At 40.4% G+C, this 19,738-nt stretch overlaps 1 protein-coding gene across 1 annotated transcript in view; it reads left to right on the top strand.

The window, feature by feature from the left end:
- Window positions 1-3,628: 3,628 nt before the first annotated feature.
- coro2ba (coronin, actin binding protein, 2Ba) overlaps window positions 3,629-19,738 on the top strand; it is a 48,321-nt gene continuing 32,211 nt past the window's right edge. Inside the window, exon 1 of the mRNA XM_085274560.1 lies at window positions 3,629-3,893. Within this exon, the coding sequence (XP_085130686.1) occupies window positions 3,879-3,893 (15 nt within the window). The 5' untranslated portion in view covers window positions 3,629-3,878. The remainder of the gene's footprint in view (window positions 3,894-19,738) is intronic.

The raw sequence follows: 19,738 nt of genomic DNA, 5'->3' as shown, positions 1-19,738 counted from the left end.
GTACAGTTTACCTGTTAACCTGCAGTGTGTGGATGCTCATTTGAACTGTTCTGGGAAATGCTTCTTCAGTGCTTCTCAAATACTTTGAGAAATATACCAGAACAAGAGAAACTATTGGCTGCTAATGGTACAAGTTAGTTTCTGATATGGGAGAAACTGTATCAGCTGCACATCAAGCATGAAATAGTTTTTCACTGCAATTTTAGTCTGCTTGCATTGGCAAGATTAGTCGTCCCATTAACTGTTAATACAGCGTGGTTTCTGAACAGTGAGTCAGCTGAGACCTTAAGAACAGTGGTCCTTTCTTGTGGTTTACACACTCCTTAATATTTTCTGTGATGGATGAGTCTATTATTAGCTTGAACCAGCGGCACAGAAGTTGGTTACATCATATTATTGTGTTTTGTAACAATAATCTGCTGAGTAGATTAAATAATGGCTACCAAATAATCCTGCTATACGCTTCAATTACAGTGAAGGCCAATCATGTTTTACTCTGAGCACAGATGTGCGTCAACAGCAAATGAGAATCGCGTACCAACACAGTCTGAGGTCTGCATGCAGAGGTTTAGGCTTCAATTAATCTAACAAGAGAGCTAATTGCTGCCAAATACTGTCAAAAATGCAGAATTTGTGAGGTTCATCCTCCTTGGAAAGCTCAAAAGCTTTTACCAACTCAAAAGCAGAATGATAGAAAATAGATAGTTTAAAAAGTCTTTAAAAATGCTTTTTTCAAGTCCACAATGTTTTGATATGCAATTTCAAATACTATAACTTTTGGTCATTTAACTTAAAAATGTGCAAAAATAATTTATTAGGAAACCAGGTTATTTAATCAATTAAAAAAGAGAAATAACCCTATTAGCAAAATCCTGTTTTATTATATTTCAATATCTTAATACTTTGGTTTTTGATCCTTCCTGCTAATAGATGCAATTTGAGGCAAACCTATGGGTAATGTTTTAGCTAACATTGAAGTAAGTAGTAGCTTCTGCACATTACATGTAAAAGGCCTACTACTGATAAAAGAAAACATTCGTCAACATTAGCTTGTGCTTTTTTATTTATTTATTTTGACACATTATTTATTATCCTTTTTGAGGTTTGAAACTAGATGATGCTCAGCTAAAGAGAGAAAGAGAAAGCCACATACATATTTAACTCAGTTAACCAGTTATCACTTCCTTAAACATCCCAACCAAAAACATCACTGTATAACCTCCATAACTACTTACACTTCTATACTTTTTGTCCTCACCACCAGTATATCATGTATACCCTCTATGAGCTATGAAGCTTCAAGGTTTAAGCTAAGCTAACATTAACTGTTAGCTTAGAAACGTGGTGTTAAACTTGTAGGCCTAAATGCACCACTTCTGTTAATATGATTAAATTTGAATAGTTTCCATGGCACAAGTAAAAGGTATTTTTGCTGGAGAAGCTACTGCATATGTAAGCAAGGCTTTCCCGGTTTCCTATTAAAAACAGAAGGAATGATAATAGCAATGCTTATATCCAGTACACTTCCACTGCTTATAAAGCGAGAAATTTATTTGAAAATCATCCACTGATAAAGACCCTTAAAGCCTCTGTGTAAAGTTGATGAAAACTTAAAACAAATGCCATGTTTAGTAGGACCAGACTATTACCTGGAGGTAATGATATTGTTTCACCACAAGGTGGAAGCAAAACATCAAATATGGAATTCCTCGAAAAGCCTTCAGAGGGTTAGACTGCTAAACAATAAGGAAATTAAGCTCCTAATGCATAACAGACCTGGTAAAATACATCCTCTTCCTCTTTGGAGAGCATAGCTAGGCCAGATCAACTGACTGCTGTTGTTTATTATTGCATTTTTCAAACCTAATGTTGTTCACATCCGTGCATGTTAGCTGTCACCGTTAATGAAGACAAGTTATTTCCACTTCTGTTTCTTTGAGTAGAAGCATGTAGACATATGGTGGAACATATGAGCCACGGTGGCACCTTCAGATTTAATGGTCACAGGATTTGCCACCTCCACCCTGTGGATGATGTCTTTTCCTCCCACACATTTTATATGGTGTAAAGTGGAAAATTTACTTACCTCCAAAAGCCTGAATTAAGAAGTGGCAAGAGATGCAAGTTTCGCACTGTGTTACAGAAATGACCATGGGCTAAAATCCCAAATTTTCTCAAATTTCATCATTTATCTCAGAAATGCTAATTAGTTATGATGTGTGATCATAAACTGAGTAAATCCTGATATAAATAAAATCATCATGTTTAAAATCATGCTGATTTCAACTCCCATCCCCCAGATATTTTCTTCTATATTTGAAAGACCCTCTCCTCCACCCAAAGTATGCAAACAGACACAGGAAATACTATTGTTCCAGACAGGAAATGCTGAGAGTGGGGCCATAGATGACACTCCTAAAACTCTGAGAATTAGGAGCAAAGTGACGCAGATATATGAGTGACATAAAAAACAGACTGAGAAAGAAAACTGCGTTCACTCGGGACTCTCTTTGTCTCAGTAACCTTAACTCCAGCATGTACAGACACTTACAGTACACACACGCACGCACATAAACGCAAGTAGTTACACATAAATGGGCAAAACAAAGACTGTGTTGTGGCTCGCAGCCACTAGAGAAGACTCTCACTCAGCTATTCGGGAATCTAAGCCATGGTAACTGAGCTGGAATCTTGGCCTGTCTCTAGCATCCCTCTATTCAGCCAGTTAGTATGACAAAGATCTGTTATTCTGTGAGTGTAGGTGGATGCCTTTGTGCTACTACACTGAGACACTCAGGGTGAGAAATGCTAAGAAACGTACTCCAAAGTGAAGACGTCATAGACTCTCAAATTTCTTTGAGAAAATCAATCAAAGTTAAAGTAATTGGAGTAATAAGGCAGTGAGGTGTTGTTAGCATTAGGGCCAAATCTGACTGATGATCACTTATGTTCCTCATCAAATGTTTTTCTTGGTTTGTAATGCTTTCATTTACAACAACATAATTTGGCAAAACCAGATGACGATATCCACTGAAAGCTAAGTTCTGCCACGGTTCACCATTAGGTTATAGCATGCATGAATATTAGATTAGTTGGTGTCCTCCAAGGTGGAGCTTCTACAACTTTTACCTGTGTGTCCATTTGTATCTGCCAAGGACTCCTTTATGGTTTTATATGTAGAATTAACATCCCTTCAGTGTAGTCTGAACTTGGTGCAAATATCTAACAGACTCTTGTCTCCCCTCATTATTTCCTGTGTCGTTCACACACTTAGGCACACACACGCACACGGCAGATGACGTGCAGCCGGCTCCATGCCTGAGTAGCAGACTGCGACACAGCATCTGACTCCCCTCCCTCCCTCCGTCTCTATTTCTGCAGTCCTCTCCTATCCCGGGGTCTCTGCTCCCGCCTCCTCCCGCAGCCTTGCCTCACTGCTAATAATCAGTAATCTGTATTAGCCCATCACTAATCATATTGTGATAGACAGTGAGAGAGAGTAGTGCAGTCAGGCTTTGAGCACATCATCCGCATGTGTGTGTGTTTGTGTGTGCGTGCGGGCAGCTGGGGAGGGAGGAGGGAGGGGTGTATCTTAGCAGGGAGCTCTTCCCTGTTGTAGTAACCAACCACACGTCGACTGCCAGCCATTACTTCACTGCAGCAGCAATCAGCCCTTCCGTACTTAGTGAGCCAGACACACTAACCTGTCTGTCCCCTCCTCTTTCCTCTCTCTCTCTCTCTCTGTCTCTCTCCCTCCCTCTCCTTGTGTGCATATTCAGCAGAGCTGCCCTCCTCTCCTCCTCATCACTTTGCCACTCCTGCGGCATTGCTCTTTGCTTGAAGGGGACACCGGCCTGCTCCTCACCCACTGATTCTGCATGACTGTCACAAAGGTAAGACCGCTTCGGATCTGGAACAACTTTTAGGATCTCCACACAATTTGGCTCAGGGATGCGCTGAGGAGACCGAAAGCATTATTTTTTCTCATGCATGTGTGTTTTTGAGTAGTGTTGGAGTTCCTGTATAGAAGCTGGTTGTCAGGATGTTGCTGCCTGAGGATGTGTGTCATGTATGGTTTTAATAAGACTACAATAATTGACATTCTCTTACCCTAACTGCATTACATTACGGGTCAGCAACAGTTCATTCTGGGATGAGAAGTCTTATTTTTATCCGCATAGAAACTATTTAAAGTTCATTCAAAAAGTCCAAGATGCAATCCAGTAGGAGGCCTGGCGTCTAGTAACAAAGCAGATGCTTTGCAAGCTGTTATCATGCATATTGGACTGATGTGGTGCTAATAATGGGCTGTTAACATGTTTGGCATGTTTCTTTCATTATAAAACACGAGAATCAAATCATGAGGTTGAAAGCAATTTATGTTGTTTGCTAGCAACTGTGGGAATAAAGCATGTTTGAAAGCTCTGTGGTTGCTTTCACGAATAATCACATGTAACACTAATATGCAGAAAGATTACTTTTAGCAAATTATACCTTACATGGATGCTTAGTCCAAGTCCTTCACATGTAAACACATCTCAACTGTTAGTGGCATCAGTGTGACTTCACCCTGATCTGATGTGCCTTGGATTATATTTACGTTTGTCCAGTGATTGGAGTGAAATAATCTGCCTAATGAACAAGTGTAAAAGTAAAATGCAAAAAATGTTGTTCAGACATCAGGGGAACTCTAGCCTTATTAAGGATTAGACAAATCTGAAAATAAAGACTTTTTGGTTAAAGTTAGGTGAAGGGGTGGGGTTAGGCAAACAAATATGGTGGGAATAATGGTGCATCCTCTGGGGATATACTTTGGGGCATTATGCTGTTCTCTCAACTGACAACAAATGTGTTTGTGTGTATTAGCAGCCTAAAGCTAATCTTAAAGTAGGGTAAGAGTTCATGTGCACCTAAGTGTGTGCTGGTGGTCGTAGTTTGTGTTGACGTTCATCGGCGACTCGAATCCTCTTAATCAATTTAGCACACACACACATGCAGAGAGAGAGACAGACAGACAGAGAGAGGAAATTAGCACACCTTCTCCCATGTAGAGAATTAACCTGGACTGAAATAGATGACCTACTGTAGACATGGGATAATGGCCTATTTACACACAATCGTGGTCACACACCTCCATGTTCCACCAAAAAGTGTTGGTAATAGAAAATGAAGAGGTCTGCATTTCCAGGATGCAATCTCCAACACAAACCTGCACAGATTCACAGACAGTTGCTCTCAAAGCACAATTTTGCTGCCAGTGTATGTGTGTGAGTGTTTGTGTGTGAGAGAGAGTTTGTGTGGGAGGTGTGTGTGTGTGTGTGTGCTGCTGCGTAGGTGGACGTTCTCCACTATGAGAACTGAAAGAGGAAAAGGTCAGGTGCTCATGTGTTGGCACTTAGCCATAACCAAAATCTGACTGTAGACAAGACGCAAAGCACTGAAAAGAAATGTAATGAATATGACGCTTTTTTCTTACCTGTAATTATGGAAATGATGTGAGGAGGAGGAAGTGAGAGAAAAAAATTGAAAAGAAAAACCATGCTTTGCCATCTTTGTTAAAAAAAAAAAAAAAAAGGTATGAAAGCGTTTTACCCGGTGGTATCTAAACGCTGATGGGTGTGTGGGAGAAGAAGGGAGAGAAAGAGAAGAGAGAGGGAGAGTCTTGGGAGCTGTGTTCATGGCTCTGCCTGCCAACAGCAGAGAAGTCACCTTGGGAAGGATACAGGACAAGGGCCTCTATGCTGACGGGGCTAAACACCCTTCTTCCCCTCAGCGCATAGATGCAGACTGACAATATTGTGGACAGGAAAGCCTTGAGATTCCTCTTTAGTATCAGACCAAGATCTGCATTGCCTTTCCTCGCTGTTTATTTAAAAAGTGTGGAGCTGAAATAAGAGTGTAGATATTTACACAGTTGCAGTAATGCTCTCTTTAAACAGCAGTGAAGCACAGCTCACTTATGCTGCCTCCTTAGCACCAGCATGTCAAAAACACAACAGAATGTGGATCATTTCTAAACATCAAAGAGCACATCTGCATATTTGATTATTAAAAATATTAATCAACACCGCAAGGGCTGTTAAAATCTATTTTCTCTATTTTAGTACATTATAAACATTTTAATCCTTATCCTATTAAGTAGGACAAAAGAAGAAATACAGTGGTTATATATGACTTTAGATTTATCTAACAACCAAAAATAGCTATACTTGTTATTGTTCATTCCATAAAAAGTATGTATTTGATTTGAGGGTAATGAAAGTTGCCGGAACTACAGGAACTCCTGGATGTAATTGAGAAACAGCGGTTGCTATGAAGAAGGTCCACCAACCAGAAAATGATCATTGTAAAGGTCAAAGAAGTGCGTTGCTTTCACATTGAGCTGACAGAGTGAGAAGCTACCGTTCAGTCTTTTAAAATGCTGACAGAGAAAATAGGTCATTGCACGTTTAAATCCACAGCCTTTGCTTTCAAACATGGCCTCACTGGACTGAGTTCTCTGTGAGACAGAGCCATAAGCTCTTTAGCTTTCAAAGACTGACACTTTAGAATAATTTCTTTGGGCCAAATGCTACCAGCTATTATGCTACCAAATAGCATAATACCTCAGATTGATATGATTTGTAAATACCTGAGGGCATCCCTAAACTGTATGACTTTATTATGCTGTTGGTTTACGAGCAGAATTAATGCCCTGTGTGCAACTATTCTACAGCAATATTTTTACGCTACAGAGTTGCTAAGGAGCAAGTGATCTACAACTTAGTAGAGTTTTTTCTCAAAATGCAAAAGAATTATTTTAGAAATATCTACTCGTCTCCCCTTCATGTTTGTTTTCATTTGAAATCGATCCATCCCTGAGTTTTTAAGAGGTATGTACACACTGGAAGCAACTTGCAGCAATGTGGAGACTAAAGACCATAGATAGTGAAGATTTTCAGAAACTTCAAGCAAATAAAGGCGACACAACGCTGACAAAATTAAGTGGGTGGGACCCAACATAAACTTTTCTAATCAATTTAATTTTATTTATATAGCTCCAAATCACAGCAACTGTCACTCAAGGTGCTTTATATTTTGAGGTAAAGCTCTTACAGTAATACAGAGAAAACACTCAGATGATCTTCTATGAGCAAACACTTGGAGACAGTAGGAAGGAAAAACTCCCTTTTAACAGGAAGAACTCTCCAGCAGATCCGGGCTCAGGAAGAGGAAACCATCTGTTAAGTCTGCTTAACGTGTTATTTCTGTGGAGAGGTGAATTGAATTGCTAAAGGGGTGAATCAGAATTAAATAAGAACATTTCAGTTTTGCGAGCACACAAAATGTGTAGAGAAATGTTGAGTTTGTCAAAATCGCCAAATGTAGGTTTCACTCACTCCATTTGAAAGCTCTGTTGAAACCACCAGTTAAAATCGATCTTCGACTCAGTGTCCCATTGAATCAATCTCAACCTGTACTCTATTGTAACAGACACACAATTTATTTTTCCTGCCTCAATGCTTTACTTTTATGAATGTTATAAAAATCCTAAGTGTAGCAGCTGTTATACAGACATACCATGCAGCACTGCAAAATTAATTATATTCATTTTTTGACAGTCAATATTAAAACATATCGTTTAAAAATAACAGATATTTTTTAACATATTTAAAATGAATTAAACAGTAAAAGGCAAACATTAGGTTTGTGAAGTCCCACTTTGAAAACTCGATTTTTATGGGCGTTGCTATTTTGTTGTTCTGGCTGCAAAACTGTATGCTTAACTTGTTAATCATCAGTCATTAGCCAATAATATCCCAGATAATCCTCCTTTCTGAAACATATGTACAACATTTGCAAAATGGACTCAAATTTTTATTCAATATAACCTAAAATAAGTGACTGAGGCCATGCCGTCAATAATAGTGTTTACAGAGGTCCAATAGACTTTTATAGGACCGGAAGTACTTTTGCAACCACATGTAAGTGAGTCAGAAGACTCAGAAGCTGAGTCTAAAAATCAGTGCTGTGAAAATAAACACATACAACAAGTAAGTATGTACAGTACTGTGCAAAAATCTTGAGTCAAACGTCATTCCTTTATGTTTTGAAACCAAGGATCAAGACTTTCTTTTAATTTTTCTGATTTTTTTTTTTTTTTTTTTTTTATCTTGAACTCAGCAATAGTTTTCCAGACTTTTGGAAAACTTTCTTGGAGTTTTTTTTAATATAACTATCTCTAATCTAATACTAAAGGGTGCTGGCTCCCATTAGTCTTGTTCAGCTAGTTTTTGAGAGTTGCCTTGATATCAATTTGTGTCCACTGAGATTCCAAAATATCTTCAAAAATGTATTTAAGCTCTGGTGGATACTTACTTTAAGTCCAAACAGCAGACCACCAGTGTTGGGTAAGTTACTTTAAATTAGTAACTTAGTTACATTACTAGTTCCTTCTATCAGAAGTAACTGAGTTACTTCAAGTTACTTGTTACTTTCAAAGTAACTAGTTACTAGGGGAAGTAACTTTGGTTTTACTCAGAATTCTCTTGTTAATGTGTTGCATCCGTAACTGGATACCCAGCAAGATTGCCAGTCTTCTAGCTTGCTTACTTGCCACAAGTGCACTGTGCCACCTACCAATACAAAGGAAAAAATAATGTGCATATTTCCACGAGAGAAATCCCACACCTGGACCGTCGTTGACCGCTGCCATGATTCTAGCCTACGTCACAGCGTCATGTGCGCTTTTTACATACAAAACGAAAACTGCAGTCGTAGTGCTTTCGATTGTACTCAGAACTCGGAAATTCTGCCTTCCGAATAGGAAGATGTAGATAACACCAGACTGCAGATGAGCTGCATACAGGGCTGGCCTGGGACAAAAAACCTTTTGACTAGAGACTGACCCACCATTATAGCAATAATCATAAAGCCTTTGAATGAAAACAAACGCTGTTGTGACAGTGATGTACACAGTTTTGATGGAATATATGCATCAATCTATCAATCGTTTGTTGTAAGATTCAGATAATAATTTTTTAAAAGCTATACATTTTAAATGGGAATAAGAAAGAAAAGTACTTCTTTGTGCCCCCCTCTCCCTGTTAATGCCCTACCTGGCCCCCTGGCAACACTTTGCTAGATCCGCCCCTGCACAGTTACCAGCTGTCAGCTACATAAAAAAGGATCCTGGTGTTATTTGTCTCTCAGAAACAGTTCATAACTTCCCTTCAACTCATTCATGTCACCTAAAAGGTAAACCTGTTTCTCCATCACCTGTTCAGCTCTGATGATCCAGTAAGGACATCTCCTGGTTTCATCTTCATGTTTCCCTCTCACCACATAACCAAACCATATCATGACCAACAGCTTTACAGCTGTGGCTCCAGCAAACATCAGCTGATACTAGAAATTAATATTAAATAAATTCTAACAACAGCTGATCAAGCTTAAACGTGCTGCTGTTGTTTAGCGCGACATCCGCTGGTTTCTTCTTTCTGGCGCAAAGTGGGCGATAAACAAACAAGAGAGGAAAGCCGATCAGCTGATCATTGATCAGTTTCATGATTGAAGTAGAAACAGGCGAGAGAGGGGAGAGAATGAGAGAAGAAGAGGCAGCTGTGCAGCGTAAACACAGAATAACTCCAGCTTTGTGTCTTTTTCATTGTAGCTGAAGTCCGGGACAAACTGTGTTCCTTTTCACCTCAACACGAAACGCGTAATATTTTCTCTGAATACGAGACGATTCCATTTTTTAGGGGATGGTTGGCAACTCTAATAATTAACCCTATGAACAAAATAAAGTTCAACATCAGTAACATCATAGCACCCACCCAGCTGTATAAAACTCTGTCATGCTAGCTAGTACGCAGTACGAAAAAGTCAGCATAACGAAAATAAACTCCACCTAAACTTGGTTTATATCTGACCCAGATAGACTGCAGGTCATAACTTCTTACCTGAAGTTCAGTTCTCCTGACACTCGGACCAGCGGTCGCCTCGGGTCTCTGCTCCTCCTGCATCCCTTTCCCACCTGCTGGCCTCCACCACTTGCTAATGTTACTGAATCTGTGGAAGCTCCGCGATAGCCACCACACGAAGTAACAAATAACGACCCTATCTAAATCCCAGTAACGTTTAACGCGTTCCTGATTTTGGCATAATAACTAGTTACCGTGCTCGTTACTACAACAATAACGTAGTTACTGTAACGCGTTACTGTAACGCGTTACTTAATAACGCGTTAGTTATTGTGAGAGCATAGAGTACCGTTGACTGACATATGAAAAATACCCACATGTGACCAGCTGTCATCTTCAAAGCAATACAACAAGCAAATTGCTTCCAGTGTGAAGCAGTTTTAGTCATCCTCGCAACTTTGGTCGTATTCAGACCACATTGCGTGAGTTGCAGTGCTCACTGTGGACATGTGACCACTCTGTTGCAGGTCAAGCACACAGAGACTGACCATTCACTATTGACCAGGCTAATTTAGAATCACAGATTAATCTATCACGTTTGCATCTATGGGCTTTTGGAGTAAAAGGAAGGACTGGGAGAAAACCCAAACAAGTACAGGGAAAACATGCAAAATCCACACAGAAAAGCCTCATTGTTATGAAACACTTTCTGATGGATCCCTAACAGGAAACTAGTGTTTTAGTGTGTTTTACCCCCCAAAAAGAGAAAAAGAAAGAATAAATAAGTAAAGCAAAACATGTGCTTCTCACAGAGTAATTAATACACTTACAATTATACAGCATTCAATTATAGAAGTTTATTCAGTTTAGGAGTTGTATCTTTTATCTTCCACCAGAAATCACCTTAAAGATATTTTGTGGGTAACCCATTAGAGGTCAGCATACCAAATCATAAATGCTGTGATGAGTTATTTCACATTTTATCCACAGATTAGAAAAGACATAAAAAATTAAAACAATGCTTTTCTTGAGCGAGCTGCTTCGTTCTGCACACAGCATGCTGCTCTCAGCAGGCAGCGCAGAAAGCATACTTGCGCTTGCTACCACATCAGGGAACAGCTTGAAATTATCATTACTATATCTGGACACTATGTTCTCATTTGCTGTGTGATTACGTGTCCGTCTGTGTGTGTGATGAGCCCGTGGACATAGATGGGATGGCACAAATGTGAACTGGCAGACGTGTTATGCGTAGGCTGATGGGAAACACAAATTACTATCATGAGCATAGAATATTAGAGATCTGGTAATACCAGCAAATGAAAAAAAAATTAAACAGTTTACCTGCTGTGTTTTTACCTCAAAATTAAGGCTTTAGCCAAAAAAAACCCTGTGGCTCACAGCTACTCCGTGCTCAGACAGTGAAACCACTCGGCCTTTGGTTTGCTTCATAAAAGACCTCTTCAGAGTCCTCCTGCAATGCAGGGGGCAACAGACGCTCGCTTCAGCATTGATCGTTGCCCAGAGTTACCTTCCTGTCAGTTTTAGTTTTACTCTCTGTCCATAGGACACATGGGAGAGTCATATTAGCCACAACGGGAATTCTCTGTGAAAGAAACAAACCTCTTCAGAAGACTGAGGTCACCCAGCCCTTGATCTGCCAAATGACCTCCAGCCAGAGACGCTGGGCAGTAAAAGCACAGATGGAAAGAATTCTGTTTCAAATTTTAAGCAATTTCTGAGCATTTATCAGACTATCCAAATGTGCCACAGTGCATTAAAGAAAGGTGCCACTTTAGAAATTTTTTCCACAGACCATTAGCACTGTTCTCTTGAATACCCGCTTGATTAAAAAGCTGAAATCCCTTAAATGGTCCACTTGTTTTTGGTAAGTTACCACAGAAAGGGCAGTCTGCCAGGACTGGTGAGGGGGCGGGAAGAAGGACAGAGGGACGGTGAGGGAAGAGATGAGTGACCAAGATAGGGAGGGGCAAGAGCGGCCCCTGGTGTACCCCCTGTTTTGTTTTTTCGTTCCTTTACAGACCAGTAAAAATGATCCTCAGCTAACACCATGTGGTGATAAATGATGTCTGGCCCAACAGGGCACACAAATACGCTTACATCTAAATCTCAGTCCTCATAAAGTACGCGAGTGCACGCATATAAATGCACTTTAGTCTCAAGCGAAGGCTTTACATCTAACTTCCTGACACGAATCGAATATAATTCAAAGCAGCATTCCAGCTGTGTTGAGTGTGTTTGCAATTACATATCTGCAAACACCCCAATTATGAAGGAGGCCCACGCTGCTCTAATGTCAAGCACACATGTGGTGGGAAAGACGTCTGAAAGCCATTTTCAGAGTGTTTATGGTACAGCTTCTGCTTTTAACTGTACGGCAGTTAAGTCTCTTATAGCAAAAAGCAATTCCAGATCTATTTCAAGGTATGGAAGCTAGATATTTTTTTTCTCAGTAGACATGCTGATAATAGGGACTTAACATGTCCAAGTGAAAGAGAAAATAAACACTTGCTGCAGAGAAGGCTGACACACGCACACACACACAGAAATCCACACTCAAACTGCCTAAATTCTTAAGTAGCGGCACCTCGCCCACCATAAATCTTAATTGAGTCTGATTTAGACCACTGGCCATTTGTCAGGGGTAATGTTTACCCTGCATGCTCACTAACTAACACACACACCTTGACACACAGACTGGAACATTAAACTAAATGCTAAATCACTAACCTAGCAACACCAAAACCTGCTTTTCCTGAAGCAGGAAAAATACACAACAGCTTAGTGGATTAAGAATGCTAAATCCAGAATTAGGCTTTTTTCTTTAAATATTCACTCTAAATGGAGCAGATAAAAGAATTAACATAGGGGAGCAAGTTGCATGAGGAGCAGGAGCTGACGAAAAAGTGTGAGAAAATAGAGGAAAATAGGGGAATAGTTGTGAGAAAGCCACAGAAAAGCATTCACCACAGGAAGACATTCAGATCTCATGAGCTCATTGCCTGTCAGAAAGCTTCCTTACGCTGCTCTGTGTGTACGTGTCGGTACGTGCAAGTGTCTGTGAAATCTGTGCTTTTCAATTCTGTGTGAAAAACCTGAAGTAGATTTCCAAAAGTTGGGAAACTCTTCTTTCCTTGTGTCACTGCATAAATCATTCCTCAACTTCAAACGCTTTCACACAGCGCAGGCTCCTTTACAGCAGATGACCTTCTTCTCAAAATATGACTTGAATAAATTGGGCAAAGTGTGCAGGAGAAAGCTTTGGTGTGGCTAAGTTGGATATGAGTGTTCATTTTTAGATTCCCCTTTGGGAAGCTGCTGAAATGAAAAAAGCCAAAATCATGTGAAATTATTTGTGAACATCCTCCGGAGGGAGATAAAAACAGAGTAGAGGCTGACCATTATGAGCATTCCTATTCCACAGCAGCTGAGATTGAATGTACATCCCGTGTGTGTTTGTGTAGTCTGTAGAATCAACACATAGGATGTGCTTCCTGTTTGTAGGCCTGCGGACAAAGAAATAAGTAACTCCAGAGAGAAGGGGGCTTTACTTTGTAAGTGCAAGTGTGTATTGTCGAGTGTAAGTGGGAGATTGGTAGCAAAAACTATTCTCAACACTGTCCAGTGTGTGCAGCCTTTTTGTCAGATGTAAGATGAAATATTTCAGTTTCAAAGTAAAATGTTTAGCATTTATGGTGTATGTATTTATTTATTTTTTGCGTGCATGGAGAAACTGATAGTAAGTGTTTTGAGCAAAGTATAAACATGGCCACTTTATGGGCAGCTTTATTGGGCCAACTGCTCATTAACGCACATATACAATCATCCAATTACATACTGTAGCTGCAACCCAGTGCATTTAGGCGTGTCAGTATGGTCACGTTAAGGTTCTGAGCAGAAAGGGGATTTAAGTGACTGAAGGTGGCATGGTTCCTGGTCTCAGGTTGGCTCGTCTGATTATTTCAGAAACTGCTGATCTACTGGAATTTTCCCACACAGCCATTTCTAGGGTTTACACATGATTTGGGCTTGTTTTTCACCCTGCAATACTGGATTCTGACTTGATGACTTAGGAGATGCTGTCAGGCATTCATATGAAGATAGATTTTGGCTTTATAAAATAAAATAACTGGTTTGTGGACTAATGTTTGAAGGCTTGACTTTGGCATTTTGACCATTGGTGGCTTTGTGCTTTGAAGAATAACTCACTTTTCTCTGATGCATCACTGTGATTGCACCTGCAGCAGTGCATGCATGCCCATGCAGGGCTTTGCAGTGGCACTGCAGACTCAGGGTGGTCCATTTTCTTGCTGAAACAGCAGCTGCCTGTGAGACCAAGCTGTCATGGAAGTATCATGGAAACATTTTGCACAATGCTATCACATTCTCAGGTGTGAGGCTGACAATGGCTGTGCTGTGTTATTCTTTCTAGCATGCTTGTGCAGGGACAACACACAATGCAGATGCATAATGTTTTGTGATTCAGGTATGATGCACTGGGACTGTCTTGTGTATGTTACATTTAAACATGCACATTATGCATTCCTGCAAACATGCTTCATACTTCAGGTATTCTACGCTGAATATGGCGGCACTAAAAAGCTGAGTGAACATAAGAGAGCAGTGAGTGAGGAGTAGGGCAGCTAGGGAGAGCACATCCATGGAGGATGATACTTCCACCCACACTCGCGCTCACACACACACAAACACTCAGACATTCCCCATTAGAGTTCATCGGGGTCAAATTCAGCTCTGTATTTTGCCCATGGGCACTAATCACAGTGTAAATATAGAGATTCGTTTCTGAAACAAAGAAAACTTAGTTCTTTTTTTTTTGTGCCAGTTTCTTACCACATGTTTCTACTATTCCCACTCGTTTTCCTCTCATAACAATCTGTGTCACAGTCTGCTCAGTGCTGTTACAAATAAGACACATCGAAAGTATTCAAATGGATTTTAGTTAGGTCTGTACAAACTGATGAGCGAGCGCATCGATCTCAGAGTGTCAAATACTGCTGTCACATACTTGCGTTCCTGCCTGATGTGCTGGGTTTAGAGAATACTGAGATAGATCTGTGCCTTCCAGCTCATCTCACATGGACTATTTTAGTATCCAGCATATTTTGACCCAAACTACTACCTTCTTCTAAAAGTAACACGGTAGTTTTTACCGCTCAACCCTGAAGAGTGACTCAAAACGTAACAAATCAAAGCCCAAAATATCCTACTGCTGACTTTTTGATCCTTGAATGAAAACCATTAAGACACAAAATCCAATATTGCTAGAGCCTCAGCCAAACGGTGCCAAAAGGAACCATTATTGAATGGCAGTCTTTCACCCCCCTGGGTTAAGAATGTGGTACAGCCTGCTCTCATGAAAATGGGATGAGAGGGATGAGAATAGTTGCAGCTTCCTATAAGCTCCTTATAAAGGCTGCAATTCATGATGAAAGCGTCAACTTTAAGGCACACGTAAAACCTTGTGTGTCAGCAGTTTGTTACATGAGTTTAGCCAAAGCAACACATTTTAATAGTAGGGCTTGTTAGAGCTCAGTTGTAATTTGGAAAGATCAGGAATCAGGAGGTGGAGGAGAAAGAAAACAGCGTAGCAGAAACCTGAGTTCAATTTCAGCAGTCTCTCTGACTATGGAGTGGTAGTGTTGCTTTTTTGGCCACATTTGTGTCATTTGAAACATGAGGTAAAAGTTGTTGGGTTTTTTATGCTATACAAGTGACTTTTTGTGGTTGGTGTTGTATTTAGACAAATACAACCCCCGTTCAAAGTAAAAATCTACAATGAGGCAGGTAAACTCAGTGCCTAGATTCTTCTCCTACAAAGCCATGTTATTGTAATAGATGCAGTATGTCTTAACAGTGTCTTGCTGAAATATGAAAGACCGTCCCTGAGAAAGTTGTTGCCTGGATGGGAGGGTGTACTTATCTAAGACTTCTATATATCGTTCAGCATAGATGGTCCTTTTCCAGATGTTCAAACTGCCCATTTCATAGGCAAAGTTCATTCATTTTAAATTAGCTTTAGGCCAGAGAAGAACGTGCCATTTTTAGATCACGTTCACATACAGCTTCTTTCGGTGACAGAACTTTAACCTGCATTTGTGGATGGCAAGCTGTGTTGATGGACAGTGATTGCACACGTGCAGTGATTTCCATGACAGAATTTTTACATCTTTTTAATGCAGGGCCTGAAGATCACCAGTATCCAGTCTACCTTGTCCTGTGCACATAGAGATTTCTTCAGATTCCTGGACTCTTGCATGATTTTGTGTACTGCAGATGATGACATAATGAGGTCTTCATAGATTTACTTTGAAGAACGTTGTTATGAAGTTGTTCCACAGTTCCAGGTTTTCTGTTTATGAAAATCAGCTGTGTTTGTACTTAAATTTGGTGTCCCTTTTTGGAATTGGTGTTTTAGGTTTACAGACAGGTGGTTTAAACAGAGTATTATCTTCTGAAAGGTTGGCAGGTATAAAAATATGAAAATAAGAGTCATATGGATGATTACACCCTGCAACAGGCGGCCAGAGAAGTTAGTAGCTCCTCCGTATAAAAATCAAGGAAATACATTTATAAAAAATCATTAATTTTATGATTTAATGATCTCAAAAAACCACTAGTTGGTGCACTGGGTTAAGATTTTTTTTTCTTCTTTTTTTTTTCTTCTTTTTTTTTCTTTTTCTTTTTTTTCTTTTTATTTTTCACTTACTGAATACGGGACAGACTTGACTGGGGGAAAGAAGGGGAGAAAGAAAGAGGGAAAGAGAAACAGCTGAGAAGAGGGACGGGGGAGAAGGGCAAAAGACAAAAACCAACAGAACGGGCAGAGAAAAAAAAAATGCATATATCAATCACCTGGGTCACCTGCTGAGAAAGAAAAAAGAAAACAAGCAGAAGAGAACAAGAGTAATAGAATAAACAACATCACAATGATATATGGGAATATGACAGTAAATACTAAATATTAAACATTATTGTGCAGCACATAAGATCAACAGAACACAGTGTGCTTTGAGGTAGGAGCCAAAAAGGGTGTAGTTTGTGGGTGTGATCACCCGTGTGTACACCTGTGAGCATGGACGCGCTTGTTTTTAAAAGGTTCCTTCATGTAATAATCTGCTAGAGGGTGTGGGGGGGCCACAGCCCCGTCCTCCAGGGCATGAAGCAGGTATGGAGGAGATCAAAACTCCAGACATCCAGAGGCCCCCAGAACACAAGAGACCAAGGAAGACCAACAGAGGGGCAGCCGCGCCACTGTCCCGGAAAGAGCTGAGGAGAGTCCCAGATGAGGGCTCACTCAGCAGCCGCGGAGCAGAAGCCAGGGGGAGTTGCAGTGACGCGCCCGTGAGCTCCGCCGGCAGCCAGCCGCGCCTGAGTGACCGAGCCCTAGGCCGAGAGGCCGGGGGCACCCCACCTCCGAAGTGGCCCGAGCGAGCCCCAGGCTCCAGGCCCCGATAAGCGGCCGCCAAGGAGTGAGCCGGTGTGTACCTGGACGCCCATCCCCGGACACAAAGAACCACCAACGCACCGACACCTGAGGGAGTCCGCCACTGGCAGGGGAAGTGGTGGTGGGGGGAGATAGGCCTCCATACCTTGGAGGGCCTGAGATGTCCCCAGAGAGGTGGCGCCTGACACCCAACCTGACATATAGACACAGACATACAGGCACACACATATACAAACATCCATTCCCACCCTCATGCTCTCATATGCACTTACTCCATACTCAACCAACGTGGAGACAGACATAAAGAGACGCTGTACACACGATCACACCCCCCAAGCGTACTCTACAAACCAGATTTTTTTTTCTTCTGAGTAATATATTTGTGGTCCGCAACATGACACTGTACCACTGGTTTGATTTATAGCCTACTGGGATTTGTTTCACAGAAGATCATCCCAGATTATTTTTTTTTTTGCCAGATATTTTTGGTCACAGCTGAGAAACGTTGGTATTAATGTCAATTGGCTCTTATGTTTGGAAAAATGGGGTTTTTTTTAACTCCAAGTGTCTGGGTTTCACTTGCTGTCACTATAGCAACTCAGTGGGCATGCCAGTCTAAAAAGGAACAGTACAACAATTGAGGCGGGAAACAAAGAGCTTTTGGAAACGATTGGGCTTTAGAATTCATAGTTACGTCAAATATGAACTGCTGCAATCGTTGATAGCTCTGGAATCATTTATGATTACTGTAACACGTTAGACACATTTTTCTGGCAATCAACATATTTTTAAGAAGTTATTATCTTTATGCAGTTTCTACAGAAAGCCCAACATTGATCTTAATTTAAAGTTTTAAGGAACGAAAAATCTTTTTTGCTCGACACATTTATAATGTTGTTCTCACTTTTTAATAATAAGATCTATATACTTTGCACTAGACGACACATAGACTGTAGCTAACAGAATTCCTATGGGCACCATATGTTGACTTACTGTATGAATTTTCCTCGTCTCTTATTGTTTATCAGATGGATTCGCCAGCTGAGAGCCAGCTGTGTCTGCATTTCAGCTGCTAGTTTTTTCTCCGTGGGTGGTGACTGCAGCTGGGAGGATTCACTGGGTCTGTGCTGATGCCATTTATTTATGTAGTTGGTTCGTGGAGAGAGATGAAGTAGAGCGTAGGAGAGAAACAAAAGAAAAAAAAAATGGCTACTTAAAGTTTCACTTGCTGGGCCCACGTCCTATTTGAGGCTTGAGACTTGAATTGAGCTGCAGTTTGGGGAAGGCCGGAAGACCTGGCAGATCCCCATGTACTAAATAGAAGTGAAGAACTTAAAGAATTAAAAAGAGGAGGGAGCACGGTGGGGCACGAAAACGAGAATGAACAGATTGTAGAACTGGGGGAACATATATAGATGAGAACCGGAAGGAGCGTGTTTGGAGGCGTGGTCCCGCTCCTGAAATTCAGATACTTTATCTCCAATTATGTTTGTAGTTTCTTTATTTTGATACATGGTTCATACATTGATGCGTCATTACCTTTGAGTCTGGGAACCTATTAAACAGAAATCTGTGGATTTGTTTTGGTTATTTTGCATTTTCTGAAAAATAAACATAAATTATTCTTTAGTGAATTAAACCTAAAATAATAAAAGAACCAGTTTTATTGTTTTAGGTTTATTATTGATTATTTCCCTTTAACTCAGGATTAAACCTCTTCTGGGACACCAGAAATCCCCACTGATAGCCATGGTTAACACAGATAATCCTCAAGTTAAAAGAATGACGCATGGTTAACATACTGTCTCGTTATATTTGAATTAAACCTGCAATTGTAATTCTATTAAGCCATTAAGAGCACCACCACACCTATGTTTTTGGCTGTAAAAATTTACATTTTACAATATAACAACCTTTCCAATGCCCCTGACAATGAAAAGTGGGATTACTAAATAGCAATGAAGCAATGATTCCAAGCCTTCACAGCATATAGGAAACAGAACATAATAGAATTATAAGCCTTGAAGTTTATCTTAATTTAGGATATCACATATAGCTCAATTAACCCTCATCCCTACAGCCTTATTTCTCTGCTACCACAGGAAAAAGTAAGGTATTTGCTGGTTGAAGTTCCCATCTATCAATCAATAAAATCACATCACTGCAAAACTCTTAATGGTTTGGCAATAGAAGCTACTGTGCCCTTACACAATTGAAACCATAGCAGATAACATCAACATTTAAATGACACAACTTGGAGGGACAGAGAGCTTACCAGGACTGCTGCTGATATCAGCTGCCTTGCTCTTGTGCTGACAAATTAGGTGCAGTATTTTGGCTTCGGTTATTT

This window comes from Mchenga conophoros, linkage group LG1 (assembly GCF_057382185.1).
Source record: "Mchenga conophoros isolate Kocher_MC1m ecotype Shallow Benthic linkage group LG1, M_conophoros_male_GT1.1, whole genome shotgun sequence".
Classification (NCBI taxonomy): domain Eukaryota; kingdom Metazoa; phylum Chordata; class Actinopteri; order Cichliformes; family Cichlidae; genus Mchenga; species Mchenga conophoros.
The sequence above is the reverse complement of the archived record's forward strand: the minus strand, read 5'-3'. Positions and strand labels throughout refer to the sequence as shown.